Genomic DNA, 17,885 nt, shown 5'->3' with positions numbered 1-17,885 from the left:
GCAGTAATGCTGAGCTTGTTCCAGACATGAGGGATGGACAAGTGATGAAAAAGCAGGGATCGTGTGGGGTTCGGTTGTACTATTCTGAACATGTGTATATTTGAATTAGGACTAGGACTGAAACTCTCAAATCTACAGTTAAATGGATTTGTAGTTACAATAGACCAGTGTTTTGTTCACGTTTTGATTAATTTTCTAATTGCACTTTGAATATTCACTTGTTAAGTACTAAGAAAGTAAATGCTCAGGGACGAGTCACAAGAACTCTGATAGCTTTCTTTTTTGTGGTACTTAGGAAAGGTATGTGCTCTCTGGTAGGAGCTGCACTGAACTACCTTTGACTGAATATACATATGTACACATCTATGAACTTTGCAGAGTAATAACAGAGGCTGGTCATGTTAAAACAGTTTCTATTCTGAGGTTTTTTTCTTGGAAAGTATACTGTCAGTGTAATAATTATCTTGATAGAGTGGCTTACTAGAATGTAGAAAAGTGATAGGTTGTAAAAAAGCTTGGTTAAAAAGAATTTGTGGCATGTGTTTCTTAGATGAAATTTAGTTTGACTCTTGTTTTAGAATAACAATTGGCCAGGCACCTTAAGAAGACCATATCTACTCTTAGTACAATGCTTTAGAAATTGTTTTGCTTTTCAAATTACCTTATTTCCCAAAATAGCCGTAAGAAGTTGCCTTACTTGGACTCTTATTCTGTCCTTTCTGCTGCTAGCAAAGTCTGTCCTGGTTCAAGGCTATGATTGTCAGATGCAGAAATCTACAGGTACAATAAAAATCTTTCTCTTTAGGTTCATGAAGACATACAGTTACTATTATCTCTGTAGCCTGGGTTGCATCTGTTTAGCTCAGTGTGTTGGATGGAGTTGTTTATTGTAAGAGTTTCTGCTGACATACATTTCTGTACTTTATCTAGACCAGTATTTCATTATGTATTGTTTTTTAAACATGAGTGCAACCTTATGCTCAAAAGTGTGGAAACAGCAAATTTCCCAACTGGACTATATTCTTTTCCATAAAACTCTTCAAAAGATCTGTAATTCCTTGCTCTTTTTTCATACAGCCATGGCATTCCTTTTACAGATAATCTTGGAATCTTTGGTGCATACTAACTGGAAATGAGAAAAATATATTAAGTTCCTGTAAAAGCAAAATCACGAGTGATACAGTTGCGAGTGTAATAGTCTGTAAGCATGCTCTTGGGCAACAAATGCTTGTAAGGGAAATACGTGTTTCGTCTTTGAATGTCACTAATGAAAGCAGATGTGGTGAGATGTGTCTACAGTTAAAAGTGGGTGACACACAGGTCCAGTATGCCCTTGCAGCAATGTTGTCATTTTGGTCATATTATCAATGGATGAAACAAAGATGTGTGCCAGTTTCTGTTCCCTACATGTTACTGGAAAGTGCTTTTGGCATCCAGTACACTGGATGGTCTTAAACATGTTTTTATAAGCCAGCATTTCTCAGGACATGTAACAGGACTGGAAGAAGTTAGTATATTTGTGTAGGATCCATGGTCCATATTTTTGTGTATGTGGTCTTTGAAATTCATGTGCTTCAGTTTAGAGAAAACCAGTTCAGATACACGTAATTCTTGGGGAGATTTGATTAAGTTTTTTCACCATCTGATTGGACAGTTATAGCAATAAAATGTGGAGGCTGCATGACTTAGCACTGGGATGTGCTGTGCATGTATTGGTTCTTCACCTGAAGAATTAATACATGCCTGAACACTGATAGCAGCAGGGGAGTGTGTGCCAGGTACTCTTGCCTGTGCAGCCGCTGGCTTTTCTAAAGATGTGTGAAGCACAAGTTGTGCAATGTGGATGGATTGTAGCCCTGCCATTCCTGTGGGTCATGCCCTGTAGTGCAGTGTAACTCAGATGTTACAATATGCTGATGTGACTGCTCTGTGACAGATTCAGGACAGGTATGAACAATTGGCTCTTTCAAACCCTCTTCTGGGAAAGAGCCCTGTGTAAACAAGAGATGAGTGGACAGAATTTAGTGCTGGAGGTAAGAGGCTGGAGTCCGAGAGTGACACTGCAGTTGCCACTGTGACATTTGTCTGTGAGTTACAGCCACACATGGTGTCCCGTCCCACCTCCTTTATGTTAGAGACAGAAAAGCCTGCATGTCTGCTTGTTAGCAGCTGTGATTCACCTTAAGATGCTTAGGTGTTAATTTTATTTTAATACACCATGCTGTAAATAGGGATGATGAAACATCAGCAGAGCACCAGGTTTTCCATGCATGCAACAAACAGCTGGAGTGGTAATGGTTTTGATCACTGTCTTTAAGTGTTAGTGACAGGGAGCTGGAGTGTTTTAAAGAAACCAGACTTCCCAAAGTTTTCAGACATTAGTATTTTTTTCCTAAGAACTGATCTGTGAGCATTACTTTGAGCGTCTCATGAAATACTGGCTGGGACTAATTCTGTGTGTTATATTAGTAATGTGAACATATGATGCACATGACATTTTGTGTCATCTTAAAGCTCTTCCCAGCTCCTGAAATAATGATACAGTCTGTGTGCAATATTTGTCCTTAGGCAAATATGAAAGCTTTAAAAAGCATGGTGTGCTTTTGGAGGTTATTACTTTAGTTTTTGGGGGGAGGTTGTGTGTTTGGTTTTATGTTTGTTTAGGGTTTATTTGGTTGTTGGGGTTTTGTTTCGGGTTTTGGGGTTTTTCTAAGGGGAAAGGCAGGACTGTCTTGTGTTCTGGCTTGTTGCCCCAGTATACGCCCTGGAGAGTCATTTTCAAGATATAAGTTGAGTCTTATTAAAGAATTGTGGCATTATGCAAACAAGTATGTAGGATTCTTCATGTGTGACACTGCATAATCTATATGAGGGAAAGATGTCTGTGAGGCATTGCTTTTGAAAATGTTTTCTGTAGAAAAGAGGCATTTCTGCTCAAGTTTGTATTTTTTGTTGTTTTCTTTTAGGCATTTGTGGAGGCTCAGAACAAGCTCACAGTACCCTTTCTTGAGCAGTGTCCTGTCAGAGGACTGTTCAAGGAACGAATGACTGAACTCTATGATTATCCTAAGTACAGCTGCCACTTCAAGAAAGGAAAAAGGTATGTGAGGAATGTCTTTGGAGATGGTGCTGAATGTGAAGCAAGTCAGAAGCAACTACTAATTAGGGAAATAAATTATATTTGTATTTATTTCTTTATAGTTGGGAAGTAAGAAAACTAAGCCAGTGTTAACATGTGTGGTTGTGTGATGCAGAGCACAAGGTGCTTCACTCTGTCCAGTTCCCAATCATATTACCTTCTTCTCTTGTAGGATTTTTTTTGTTTAGTCATAGCCAGTGAAAAGCTGTAGGAATTCCCTTGTGAAGAACTGTTCCTGTAGCTGCAGGGTATATGGGAAAAATAATTTGGAGGACTTAAAGCAACTGATGAAAAAAGGTCGGGATTTTAGAAACAAAGAAATCCTTCTATATTCCAGTGCCTAACCTACTAGTATCCCTGTTTTAATTCTGTGGCCAGGTGAAGAGATGGTGTTTCTGTGTCTTACCCAAGGTCTGGAGACTTCAGCTGCTACTGAATTTAATGTGACCTCTTTTAGAAACACTAGCAAGCTTCTAGAGATAGGGAGTAAAGGGACTGAATTACATATAAAGATTGTTTTAGCAGTTGAAAAAGAGGTAGTGCAAACAACCAGCCACTCTTAATCTAGGAAACATAGATAATCTTTTTCAGTATTTTCAATTTGTTTGATCCCTATTGAATGGGCACCCAGATATGCCATGTATGTGTTCACCATCATCCATAGATGATGAGAAAGAGAGGATATCTTGTTGCCTGAAGATTTCTACACAGATACTGAGAGGGATTTGTTTTAGTGATCTGTGCTGTGAGGAAGGAACTGATATTTGCTACTAAGGGAGGGAAATTCTGTACTGTATGAGGTGCTTGGTGAAAGTGGGTGGCAGGGAATGAACCTGAGCTGTTGGTGGATTTATGTGGATTTTAAGTGTCATGAATGTGGCACAACATGTCAGTGTATAGAGGTGAGGTTAAATCCCAGAAGCAGTAGAGCTGTTTAGGACCGTGCTACATCTGGAAAAGTGTGTCTTATTGAGTGAGTCAGGCAAAGCTTGTTAGTTTGTATGCAGTGCTCATGCAGATGTAGCAAGTGACCCGGTCTGGTCAGTGACTTCTCTGGATTCTCTGACCGGTTTTCCCTGTGCACTGCAAACATGTCTGGGTGTTGTAACCTTCAGTGCTGTTAAGGCTTGATGTTGCAGAAGTGCTCATGGCAGTGATAAATACAGTCTTTGCTAAGAGATGCAGATTCTTAATTTGATGCAGCTGACTGTCCTCCAGGAAGAACATTTGTGCCAGGAGCTTAATGTGCTTGTAATTTATGACATTTTACTTTGACTTTAATAGATGTCTTTTTAGTCTTTGAGTGATAGTCTATTTCTTGGCATGTGGTAGATTTAAATCAGAGAAGTTCAAATATAATACAGAAAAGCCCTCCGTTGTGGTGTTTGAGGGGATCAAGAGGTCTCTATCAAGTTAAATAACACTACGTAAGGTGTGGAGTAAGGAACTATTCTATTTGAAGAATTTTCTGAACTTCTCATGACACTTAGAAATTTTTAAATTTAACCACTTTGGTTTTCTGATGAAGAACAGCTGCTAAAGGACAGCATCTGAAGAGTTGTTCTGTAGAGTCTGCAGAAAGGAAGGGTGTCCAGGGAGGTGCTATGGTCTGTCTGTCTCACTGCATGAGCTTCGCTTCCCAGCTTGTTGCCCAACACTGCAGAGATGAAATTGGCAAGAAAATGCCTGATCAAATAGAAAATTACTTTTCTTTTTATTATATTTCTTTTAATCTTTCAGTTTTGCACTTGCTGAACATTACTGTTTTGTCATTGCTTGAAAAAATTACTAGCTGATATTGTTAACCAGGCCTTTGTGAGTATGTTTTCTCCTTCTGGCTTTACCAAGTTCCCATGTTTGTACCCAAGTACTTTCAGTCTTAGGGATTATGTGAACTTATTTTTAGATTTGAATGTTGCTCTGTAAATTCCCCTGTTCCCCCAGGTGAAGCTGCTGACTGGATTTTTTAAGTCATTTGTTTGCGTAGTAAAGTTCTATGAATATGGGTGTTAATTTCTTTGAGCTCTGTAGTGTTTTAGAATGTGATGGATATCAACTCACTAAAGACAACTCTGTAACTGTTTCTTCCTACAACTTTTTCAAACATGCATTTTTAGGGATATTGAAACAGTTTTGGTTCCGTTTGATTTGAACATAAGTCTGTCACCCAGTATGAATTGAAAGCAGCTGTATGAGTGACAAAGCTGAGAACATAAGGGATGGGAACCTGTGCCAGTACTTGTAACAGAGACGTGCTGCAGCTGCCAGAGATGTTTAACATAGACAGTTATGTGGAGTTTATAGTACACTTAGCATTCTTTGAAATGCACTGTGGCAAATGCAGCTTTTGTTTTTAAAGGATATTTTGGATGCATCCTACCCTTGACTCCTACTCTACTGTGAAACTTGTGTTTCCCTAACTTATTCATCTTTTATTTACTTCATGACAACCTCATACAAGTTTTTTGTGCTTGCCTAACTGAAAATCAGAGTTATTCCTACTTAATTTTTCCCTCTTGTGTTCTTCTAGGTATTTTCACTTCTACAATACAGGGCTCCAGAATCAGCGAGTTTTATATGTACAAGACTCCTTGGATGCTGATGCCAAAGTTTTTCTTGATCCAAATAAGCTTTCTGATGATGGCACTGTGGCCTTACGAGGTTAGTGAGACAGCAGTTCCTGCTAATAAGCCTCAGTCTTCAGCAAAGGTTGAGAATTTAATAAAAGTAATTACAGTAGCCCCACGTGGATTTCTGTGGTGTTTCAGAAGAACATTTCTAAATCTATATTGCATCCACAATTACTTGGTTCAGTTTCCCAATTTTTTTCACAACTCTGTAACAGGTTTCCAATGAAATGTGAGCAGCTCTTGAGGCTCTCCATAGCAAGGAAATAAGTTTATGTATTTATATTGATTAGTTATCTTAAGATTGTATTTTTCATCTTTAACACAAGCCAACAAGTTGAAGTAGGAGACTGAAGGAGCATGGCATGAACTTCTGTGATCACAAAATTGTTTGTGTTCACTAGGGCTTTAACTTATCTTAGCTGTCCGTTTTTGCACTCCCTAGTTGCTCATTTGTAGAAGCAGACTCTTGGACCTAAAAGTCCTCTGAGTCTGTTCAAGGACAGTTAATAAAAAAAGAGGGAAGAATTAGTGAATGTTTCTCTAAAAGTGACCTAGTGGAAAAGAATCAATATGTTTTTTTTATGGAGAAGTCCTGCTTAATCTGTGTATATTGCATTCATATCATCTCTGTGTATTTCTAGAAGTCTTACGGCATAGTCTTCTTCCAAATGCACTTAGAAAGCCAACAGCTGTGTAACAAGAGGGAAAACTCCTGGTGATAATTAATAATTGATTTAAGGGCAGGGAAAGGAATAACTGATGAGCTGTCAAGTGGAAATCACCAGTAAAGCCATGTCAGGGAATGTGCTAGGATTTGCAGTATTCATATGCTGAACATACTAGAAGAAGGAGTGGTGAGCAGTGAGGTGGCAGAGTTTGGTGACAGTACAAAGTTACTCCTGGCTGAAGAATGACTGAAGAGTTGCAGAAAGACCTTAACAATAATAAGTGGACAGTAAATTAACAGGTAAAAGTCTCTGTGCATCTAAATTAAGTGATGTGCAGGGGACAAACAATCCTAACCTCATTTATGGAGGAGTAGATGGAGTGAACTCTTGAGCTTATGATGACCTCTTGGGAGCAATGCTTGGAGTGTAATACATAATTCCATGAAAATGTCAGCTTAGTTCTTGGTAGAAGCCAAACAAGTACACCAGATACCAGTTTATTCATCAGGAAGAAATTTTTCCAGCGAGATGTTCAAGAAACAACTCATTGTGGCACTCAGTGCTGAGATTTAGTTTAGAAGGTGGTGATAGGTCAAAGGTTGAACTCTTATGATGTTGGAGGTCTTTTCCAATCTTAATGATTCTGTGATTCTATGAAATAGAGAACGAAACAGGAGACACCTGTTCTGTTAGCAGCCCAAGAGTTTATACCATACTACTGAACACGAGATCAACTCCCAGTCTCCTCTTCTCAAAAGGGGTTCTGAAATACAGATTTGAGGAGGACAGTAGGAACAATCAAAGGAAAACCTGGGTGTGCCTAGATTAATCAGCTTGGAAAAGGGATAATTTAGCAAAGATATTAGAGGTCTGCAGAATCATTTGTGGCATGAAATAGGATGGAGAGAAGGAATAAGGGTTGATTAGTGATTTTTTATTACAAGAATTACAGAATATCAAATGAAAGCAGTGGGAGTCAGGTCCCAAGGAAACAGAATTGATGGTTTATGCTGTGAGAAGTAGATCTGTAGAACCTGTTACCGATGAATGGTGGTAGTAGAAAAGGCAAGGTGAACATAATCAAAGAGAAGGGAAGCATTCAGGAGTATTAGCCAACCACTGCATGGAAAAGGAGTCTAAACTAAAAATGGTTGGAGATGATAAGAATATTTGAGGCAAATAGTACATGTTGCTTGCATTGTTGCTGCATTTATTCCTGCATTTTGTTCTTTTGCATGCATTGTGCAGTATTAACACAGGTTGGGGAATGAAGAGATTGGGAGCATCCCTGCTGACAAGGACTTGGGGTCCTGGTCGATGACAGACTGGACATGAGCCAGCAATGTGAGCTTGCAGCCCACAAAGCCAATTTAATCCTGGGCTGCATCCCAAGCAGGGCAAGGGACGGTATTCTGTCCCTCCACTGGAGTCGTGTGAGACTCTGGCTGGAGTACTGCATCCAAATCTGGGCCCCCATTGTAGGAAGGACATGGACCTGTTGGAGGGAGTCCAGAGGAGGGAGTCCATATGAAAAGATTAGAGGGGCTGGAGCACCTCACCTATGGCGAAGAGCTGAGAGAGTAGAGGTTTTTCAGCCTGGAAAAGAGAAAGCTGTGGGATGACCCTATAGTAGCTTTCCTGTACCTAAAGGAGGCCTACAAGAAAGCTGGAGAGGGACTTTTTGTAAGGGCATTGTGTGATAGGACAAAGGGGAATGGTTTCAAACTGAAAGAGAAGAGGTTTAGATTAGATATTATAAAAAAATTCTGTACTGTGAAGGTGGTGAGGCACTGAAACAGGTTGCCTAGAGAAGTTGTGAATGCCCCATCACTGAAAGTGTTCAAGGCCAGGTTGGACAGAGCTTTTAGCAACTTTTGTCTAGTGGAAGGTGTCCCTGTCTACAGCAGGAGGGTAGGAAGTAGATGACCTTTAAAATCCCTTCCAACCCAAACCATCTAACCCAAACCATTCCATGATTTTATGGCTTAACTTGTTCTTAACTTGTGTAGGCATCACATTGTGGTTAACCCTGAGTAACTCTGGCTAGATGGAATTGTGTTCTGAATCAGAATGGCCATTCTTACATTGTTGAGGGAGAGAATATATTGGTGTGGCACAGTGGTGCCTCTTAAAACTATCATGTCTATGAAATGCAACTTTTTCTTAGGTAATTTTTTGGTAGATACTTTTCAAGTCTGTACAGGCATATGGTAATTCAGTCTCTTCACCTGACTTGATTTGCAAGCATGAATTTGATCTTTATAAACTACAATGGATGCTCTTTATTCCTCATTGTTTGGATAAAGTGAAATGTGTATCATAGGTCTTAGCTGAGAGTACTAGTAATTAACCATTTGCATGCTAGTGGCAAAGTTTCCCAGTTACTTCAGTTTTCAGGGTTTTAAAGGGTCTAGTTTTCAGTGACTCCATTTTTAAGTGGTATTTGTACTATTTCAGGATACATAGCTTGCTCTGTTAGCTTCTTTGCTTGCTGTTTCTGGCTTAAAATTTCACTCAGGTGAAATTAGGTTCTCTACCTGTGTTCATTTTCATTTTCTAGCTCTTCCTGCCAAGCTCAGGGCAGTAGAATATGATGTAAACCATAATTCAGATGTTGGGTGTAAATTATGTTACTGAACATGGATACGCTTACAGTGTATCTGTGCCTGAACTTGGATCTGTGAATTAATTGAGAAGTCTACAGAGACTGGAAAAGTGCTGTGATTCCCAAGTGATAGCAGATGTAGTGTCTTGCACCGTTTTTTAGAAAATAAACCTTCTCTTAGTGTTTGGTGAACAGTTCATTTAACTAGTATCCCAGTTTAATCTCTCTTCATTTTGTTTCCAATTTCCTAGGTTATGCATTCAGTGAAGATGGTGAATACTTTGCATATGGCTTGAGTTCTAGTGGCTCTGATTGGATTACTATCAAGTTCATGAAAGTAGAAGGTCCTGAGGATCTCCCAGATACATTGGAGAGGGTTAAATTCAGTTGCATGGCATGGACTCATGATGGAAAAGGCATGTTCTATAACTGCTACCCGAAACAAGATGGGAAAAGTGATGGTAGGTATGACTATTCTAATTGTCTGCTGTGTGGAAGCAAAATCACTTTTGCAGTGAATTGGTGCAACAAATAATTTAGCTCTATAAATCTGTGTTGAAATAAGTAGCTGTACTGGTTGTGCATTTTAGAGATCAAATTACGTCTTGTATGGCCAAAGCCTTTGTTCAGTTAGTGTGAGTCACTTCTTGTCTGCCTGCCCCTGCTTTTCTCATGAAAGTTTGCTGCTCCTTTTCTTTTTCTCTGGGATGATTTACTTAGATTTCATATAGTTGATGTTAGTGGCTAGAAATTGATGTCTTGTGGCAACTTACTTAGATTCTTCCCCTTATGCATTTGTGTGGGCGTAGATAAACAGCTTTGGGAGATTGACCTGATGAGTAGCAGTGTGAGGAATAAGGTTTCTGTTGTTCAACCAGATTAGTTCATGTGTGGCTCACAGCAAAGCAAAATGAAATATTTATGCAAAATTCAAGGAACACCACACAAAGTGGAATAAATTGCGGAGGAGCGCCAGTGGGGAAGGAATTTAGCAGCTTTTATTATAAGACAGAGCTACTGAAAAGTTTTTTCTGGAGACGTGCTCTTCATTAAATTGGAGAATGCCTGAATTTCGCCTCTCTATTTGCTTTTGAAGTCTGTAATTTTTTTCAGACTTGCAAGATAGATAAAACCTAGATACCAGTCTTGTTTTGTAGAGATTTCTTTTACCTCCTGTTTGTACTTCAAAAACTAAAGTGTTGGAAAATGTTGCAAGAATGAAATTTTAAAAAAATATAATTCAAGTGGCACCTCATGCAGTGCTCTAAAATGCATCATTTTTATATTTTCAACAAATGGTGGTTTGAAGGTTTCTAGGAATGCTAATGAGCAGTAAATCTCCCCTTAGTTACTCTGGGTGAAATGGAAATGAAAATGTCATTAGAGGTTGGCAGGGATTCTGGTTTTTCTTCAATTTTCTTTTATTTCTAGAAAACAAAGCTTGAAATGATAAATCTTCAAATTTGAAGAAGGTATTATCAACAATGAAAGGAAAGGGTTACTGTTTAAACAGGTTTCCAGCATGAAGTTTTATCTTGTTTTGTAAGAGGTGTTTGTTTGGAGGGGAATGATTGAAGCTTGGAACCATTCCTAGTTCTCTCTTCTGAATTTCTCTTTTATATACCAGGGGATACAGAAGTTTCTAAACATTGGATATGATTGTTGCATTCTTTGAGAACTTACTGGTTTAAATATCTGCATTTCATTAGGCACTGAGACCTCCACTAATCTGCATCAAAAGCTGCATTATCACGTATTAGGAACTAACCAATCAGAAGATATCCTATGTGCTGAATTTCCTGATGAACCGAAATGGATGGGTGGAGCTGAGGTATGGTAAACCTGCACCTTTTCATTATCATGTTCTGTTTTTCAGATTCTAACAACTGATAGCAGATATTAATTTGAAATCATTTTGTTAAGAGGACAATTTTTATTAGTGTTGTAGAGTTGAGAATTTAGTCATAAGCCCTTTTTCTTCACTGAGGTCATTCTGCTTGATAGACATTCCAAGACCAAGAAGATCATTTGATAGACAGTGTGTCACTGTTCTTGTTTCTTCTTGATCAGTGTTTAGCCCCAGCTTTACTTCTTGTGCATAAAGCTTATTCTAATAGTCAGCATGTCTGGATATTCCCTGCCATGTATTTATTTGGTTATATTTAATTTTGCAATGTCTTCCCTGAAAAATAAATATATCCATTCTGCTTAATCGAGGAGTGGAGATATACAGGTCAAAATCTGTTAATATTCAGTGTAGAATTGGAGAACTCTAAGGTTCCCTACAAGTTTTATCTGCACACATGTGGTACAGACTGTGTTATTGGAAATGGAATTGATTTCCATTGAATTTTGTTGAACTGCTACTATGTCATGCAAAGCTCCAGTAAGTCTTCTGTAATTAATATGTCTTTTCCCCCATATTAAATTTAGCAATGTGCAGTTGAGGGCACTGTTTTGAAGTGCTGCTGGGATGTAGTGATGCTCATACCATTTATCAGGGAAGTGACATTTTCTTATGGATGAAAACCTGTAATAGTCTGTACTCTCCTGCCACCTATGTTTGATCAGTACATTTTGTTTCTATGTTGGTCTCTTTTTTGTCTGACACTTTCGATGAACATGAGGTGTTTTTAGCCTGGTTTGGGGTACTCAGTTCCTACAAATACTTTTCTCTGTGAGAACCTCTTTTGAAAAGTGTGGTCATCAGTTTGTGTCACTTTTCTACACATTAACCCATGAAAATGTTAGGGGTGCCTTGACTGTGGGCTGCCAGAAGACAAAGGTTCTTATAATCATCAGGAGAAAATATTCTGCAATTAAAAAAAAAAACAAGCAGTAAAACCCAAATCAAAACAGTGCAGTTGCAAAATGTGGTTTCATCCTTGTGCAATAGGTCAAAAATCTTCTTTTCAGGCCATTCCAGCAAGTTTTCTGGTCAGTTTTTCTAAGCGTTTGAGAAAGTGGAAGACAACAAAGTAATGGGGGAAAATTTTAAATATCATTAGTCAAAATCAAATTATATGGCTGTTTGGTGCTGTGCTGAATATACTTCCTTGGTGCTAAGATGCTGCTAAAGATTTTGAAATATAACTTTGCACAGGTCAACATGTTATAAAATGCATGCTTTCATGCATTCCTGTCAGACAAATATAAAAACATTTTTATTTTACCAGCTTTGCTAGTCCCACTAGCTAGCGACATTATGTTTTGCACAAGCTTCAGTGAAAACAGTTGGATTGTGGTGTGGGTGATCTAGTCTTAAGTACCAAACCTTTCTCTGTGGTGGATGGAGGGTTGAACTTTCATACCTAGTTTTGGACAGAATTTGCAGGTCTTGCAACCAAGGTCAAGGAAGAGAAATACTTGGCTTGCAAGTGAAAAACACCTGACAAGGAGATTCTTCAGAGACTGCAAAATTAATAATGTTTTTATGGTTCTTCAGAAAAAAAACAATCTCAGGTGCACTGTAGGGAGTCCGAGTGGTGTGTATTCTCAGTGGAGATAGGAAACTAGGTCATTCGTAAGGACAAAAGAGGGTTGTATAAAATTTTGTCAGCTTAATATATTTGCAAGACAATATGCAAACAAATAGCTTCAGGGTCCTCTTCCTTATTTATACATTCAACACCAGCCCCAAGTATGCTAAACAAAATCTGTGGTGCTGAAAATGGTGTTGGCAGAGAAATATAGATGTGTTTCCAGCTCTTCACTTGAATGGATAGTGTGTGAAGAAGAAATCTGTTTATTGTTAGTCACATATGTAGGTTTTGAAAAAAGAGGCTATTAAATCTTTTCATTAGTCTAGAAAAAGCATATGCATTTCTGGTACAGATTCTAGAATGGTGGGAGAGCAGGGATAGAATTTAATTGAATAACAACCCAGTAGAGGGCAGTCTGGTATGAAGCTGTTTAAAACCTTGGCAATGTCATAGGTACTCTGGGAAAGCAGGAGCTTCCCGTGTGTCTCTGTTTAAGTGGCATTTTCTTGCTTCTTCTCCAGACTGACTGAGCATATCTATCTTTCACAGACAGACTGTTTTTCTCAAAGTTAAACAATAAGTTATATAACAGTCTTTCCCAGTTGGTAGTGCGAGAAGTCCCTGTGGTATCAGCAGGAGAGTAAACAGAACAGAAAGGAGTGGGTGAGGGGAACCCTTCTATGCCAATTCTGCCAGGAGTAAAATAAGTACAATTGTTCATGTTTTCTAACAAAGACTGTACACTGTCTCTGAATTGACAATTTTTTTTTTTTTAAATTCTTGATTTTATATTAAGAGCTGTCAGTTAACATCAGTGGTTCTGTACCAGGGACGTGATCTTTCACATGCAATTCAGAGCACAGAGGAGTAAGTCTCTGTGCCAGATGTGTGCTGGCTGTAATGTTTTCAGAGCAGCAATGTAGATGCATCCACAGGGGAAGAGTGAGCAGCATGGAGGGGAAGGGCTGAAAACATTATCAGTTCACTCAAGTGAGACACTGCTGTGTAAAACAGGGCTGTGGGAATTTTTCTAAAGCCTCACACTGTCTTAGTGAAGGATGAATCTTGAATAGAAGCCTGGTATGAATATCTTCCTACAGCCCTGGCAGTAGGCCCAGAGAATTTTACTGTTAAGAAAGAGGCAGGTAATCATGGCTGCACATGGGACTGTGGGAGCTGATAATCTCTTACATGGCCATCTTCCAGATGCTTTAGTGCTTTCATTGCTCAGAAAGCTGAAAGCCACAGTAAAAATTGTGTGTGATGTTTGTCATCCCAGAAGGCTACTGATTTTATTCTGTGCTAGACTTAGAAAAGAGAATGCATGTAAATATATGTGTACATATTGCTGTGTTTCTCTTTGGAATAAGGCTGCCTGGTGTTCTGTTGGAATTGTAATAGTCATAAGCACGATGATCTAGGGTCAAAATCCCCGTTCTCTGGCTTTGGTAGGGCTCCTTCCAACCCCAAAGTTAGCCGAGGCTCTAAATGATAATGGTCAGAATAGAAGTGCTCTTTATACCAGCACATTGTTTCTAAAATCCAAGAATAAAAACCCAGCTAGAATAAGGGATTTGAATTAATGCCCAGAAGAGCAAGTTTTCTAACCTGGGGAGAGGTTGGATAGGAGACATCAGAATGTTGTTTGCATATAACCGTGCCCATGTCCTGCGTAAAGTGTGTCAGACCTGCACCTTAGAATGTAGGAAGGGAGTTCTGTTGCACCTCATCCTGAAATTATACGTTCCTGTGATCGCCCATTATTGGGGCTTCTGAAATCTGGTTGATTCTGAAACCAGTACTCTGCAAACAGAAAACAAAACACCACCTTTACAGCCTGAGAGTACCAGCTTCAGGTGTCTTGGATTGTGCAGACAGTCCCAAGAGGTTGCTTTGTGAGAGGGAGTTCGTGCCCCAGTCCTCAGTGTCTCAAAAGACTGTGAGAACATAAAATGTGATAGGAGCTATTTGCAAGCTTCAGTGACTTTCTGGCACCACTGCAACGATAGTATCAGAAGAGCTTTATGTTCCCTTCATTAAAAAAATAACAAACCAGTACCACACCCCACAACCCTCAATAAAAAAACCCACAACCTTTTACAAAAGGGAAAGAACATAGCTTGGATTTTTCCAATAAGAAGTGAGATAATAAAAGAGGAATTTGAAATGCTAGGAGACTATTGTGGGGATTCTTTGTCATCATGCAGGCAGATCTTTGCATCACAGGCACGTGTGCACATCTGTGATAGTAGAACACTTGAGGCTGTTCTGACAGTGTAATTGCTCTTTACTTGCCAAACATTTCAGCAAATTTTACAGCAAAATTGTTTCAATAATTTTATTTCTGTAGAACCCACGTGATTTGTGGATTTTTGTGCTTAATATTTTCCTTTGTTCATCCGATTGAAAGCTCAAAAATACTCATAAATAACAAAAGAGCTAATTTCTGCAGGAAATGAAGGGTTTCTTGCATGTAAATTCTTCTTGGTGGAGTCATATTTGGGGTCAGTGGCGTTATCTAAAAGTCTTTGTGCAGCATATATCTAAAGTTAAGGAAGTAGCTGCTGTCATGAATCTCTTTTTATTGTGGTGACTGGGTACATCCTTAAATAAGTATTTTTGAAAAAATCTATTCAGTAATCACTCTAGGTGGTTTTAAGATGTTACATCCATAGCATATAGTGAAAATTGTAGCAGTGTTAAAATCCAGCTTATTGATGCAGTGAGTTTTTAGTTCCTAGTTATTAATGCCATGCGTTGTGTGGTTGCATCTTTATTGCCACATATCTTTCTTTTTCTGTATGATCTGATCTTTCATGGCTGGATATATTACAGTTGGTAATTTGACCTTTTAGCTCTTTTGGAAAGCTTTGATTCTGTCTGTGATTTTTCTGAACTTTGATTTTTAAATTTTTTTTTTGTGCATGATTCATTTGCTGTGCTTCATTGGAAATGCATTAGATAGCAATGGCAATTGCTCAGTTTCATATCCAAAGGGCACTAGTGCATGAAGAGCGGTGGTTTGTGAATAACTGCAGATGCAGATCAGGTTGTAGATTACCGTGGTGTTAATGTCTGCAGTTAAGAAGAGAGTTATCTTTTTCTCAACACAGGCATAGGATCTAATAACTGAATTTTGTTTATTTTATTTTTAGTACCTTGTTACACAGAAACAAATTAAGCAGTGATTAGTTTTTTCTACCTTGATAAAAAAGGATAAAGGTAGTAAAAATTCTATTTTATTATCCATAAAGCAATGATGTGTATATATGGTTGCCTTAACATAATACGACGTACTCCAAGGGCCCCAGTTTGTGAACTACATATAGAGAGCTCTTCCTTAGCCTGAATCTGGCAGTGGTAACTGTCCAGGTAGAGTTCACAGAACTTAATATTCACTGTAGGTATGCACATGACTTGAAAGTAGAGCACTCTAATATCTCTCATGTTGACATTTTAGTTGAGTGATATATAAAGCCAGGAGGTCTAAAAACCCAACAGCTTTCTTGTGTTTGTTCTTTTTTGTTGTTGTTTGTTCAATTCTGTATGAATTTTTGGTCTGAAATCTGCTGCTGCTAGTCAAAATATTTCACAGTTTTTGCTATAAAGCCTCATAACCCTTTGCTGTTCCTTATATGACTTGTATGATGAATTAGTTGTATTTGGTAACAAAAGATGAGATTTGAGTGGTTAGAAGATTCTTTTTACTACTTAGACTTCAAATAATTTTTCTTATTTTGGTGTTCATTGATATATTGAACTTACAGGTAAACATCTGCTTCTCTTAATGTCTGACTTAGCATTGTTTACAGTTCATCAAAATGGAGAGAACAGGTAACATTGAAACGAAATCACTAGGCAAAAAAACAACCCAGAGAAAACGTTCCACTGTAAACCAAAACTCTACTATAAAGGAGGATTAAAAGGTTCTGATGCTTGAAAGACTAAATGAAAATAGCACTTAGGATTTCAGCTGACTTAGTGATACTGTTGTGTACATTTGTATGATGTAATGATGGTCACAACAAATATTTAAGAAAGAGTAGATCTAACAAACTCAAAATTGTCAACTGACTGAAGGCAGTAGAAGTGAAACTAAAAGATATATACCAATATCAGCTCTTTGAAATAATCCTTCCTTTACTAGTGCTGAGTTAAGGATTAGTGCTCTGTTATGGGAGTAAAATCATTGTTATACTGGACGTTTTTAAAAGCCCCAGTTGAAAGGCTACAGGATTTCTTTTGTCCTGTTTTGACAGATACTAAATATTGTTTTAAGAGGTGCAATTACTTTATAGCCTGCTTACCTTTTACCAGTGGGTGTTGTTTGAAATGGTAGTAATTATTTTAATGATAGAAATGTACACTGACTGGCATTCCAGATCTCTCTCAGAAATTCTTGAGATTTGTTTCCTTTTCATCTTAAATGTGGGAAACCAGGTCTGACATTGCAGCTGTCCCCCTTATGCTGAGCCATGAATGCATTTTGAGATTTGGGTGAGGTACTAGTATGAAATTTCAATTCATAAATTTGTGAGCCAAGAGCAGGGATTGCAGCTCAGCTCATGAAAATGATGTAGTGGTATAATAATCATCCAAATAATAGTTGGTAAGTCCTATTTCCTTTTGCCATCCTGAAACCCAAACTCTTGTCTGTTTGCAGTGTAGGGTCAGTGCCTTTTGGGCTGTGATTACACATTCATCAGTGCTGCAATCTGAGCTGCCTTGAGCAGTCTCTGCCCCTGTTACTCATGTTTGCAGCTGTTTGGTGCTGTGTGTTAGCTTGGCCATTTCTGCAACTAAACAGCGAACTGATTCAAATACTAATCTGGCAGAGGGGCTTCTTTTATTCTTCTGTTTTTAATTGTGGATTGTTTAAGTAGTTTTCCTTTTTCTTTCTCCTTCCCCTCCTGGATTATTTGGGTATTTTTTTTCCTCTGGATTCTTCCTTATTTTCTGTGTCTTGAAGGTTTAAATTTGTTGTTGTTGTTGTTTTGGGGTTTTTTTTGTTTGTTTGTTTTGTTTTTATTATTATTATTATTGTTTTATTTTATTTGTTGGTTTTTTGGTTGTTGTTGTTTTGGTTTTTTGTTTTGTTTAACATGCCATTTTTTCAATTGGATCTGTTCCCTAAACTGGTTTACTTCATAAATGGTGGATGCTTGTACTGGCATGATGTGGGGAATGTACTTACACAAACACAAGCAAGTTCTTATAGCAGTAAGAAGAGCTAGAGGTGGAGACTGCCTAAGTGGATGCTGCTGCTAAGATGGCTCATCAGACTGTAACTTTGCAATGTGGACGTCTAAATCTGCAGTATAACAGAACCTTTATATCTGAACCTTTTAGCATGCTGTAGTC

General features: G+C 38.3%; 1 protein-coding gene across 1 annotated transcript in view; it reads left to right on the top strand.

Annotated features, from left to right (window-relative positions):
* The window catches only part of PREP (prolyl endopeptidase), an 87,449-nt gene that overhangs the window by 4,722 nt on the left and 64,842 nt on the right, over positions 1–17,885 (top strand). The window contains exons 3-6 of the mRNA XM_062488704.1: positions 2,967–3,100; positions 5,670–5,800; positions 9,294–9,503; positions 10,752–10,873. Of these exons, the coding sequence (XP_062344688.1) occupies positions 2,967–3,100; positions 5,670–5,800; positions 9,294–9,503; positions 10,752–10,873 (597 nt within the window). The remainder of the gene's footprint in view (positions 1–2,966; positions 3,101–5,669; positions 5,801–9,293; positions 9,504–10,751; positions 10,874–17,885) is intronic.

Source organism: Cinclus cinclus, chromosome 3, assembly GCF_963662255.1.
Source record: "Cinclus cinclus chromosome 3, bCinCin1.1, whole genome shotgun sequence".
NCBI classification, from domain to species: domain Eukaryota; kingdom Metazoa; phylum Chordata; class Aves; order Passeriformes; family Cinclidae; genus Cinclus; species Cinclus cinclus.
Note: the sequence above shows the minus strand (reverse complement) of the source record. Positions and strands in the feature narration are given on the sequence as shown.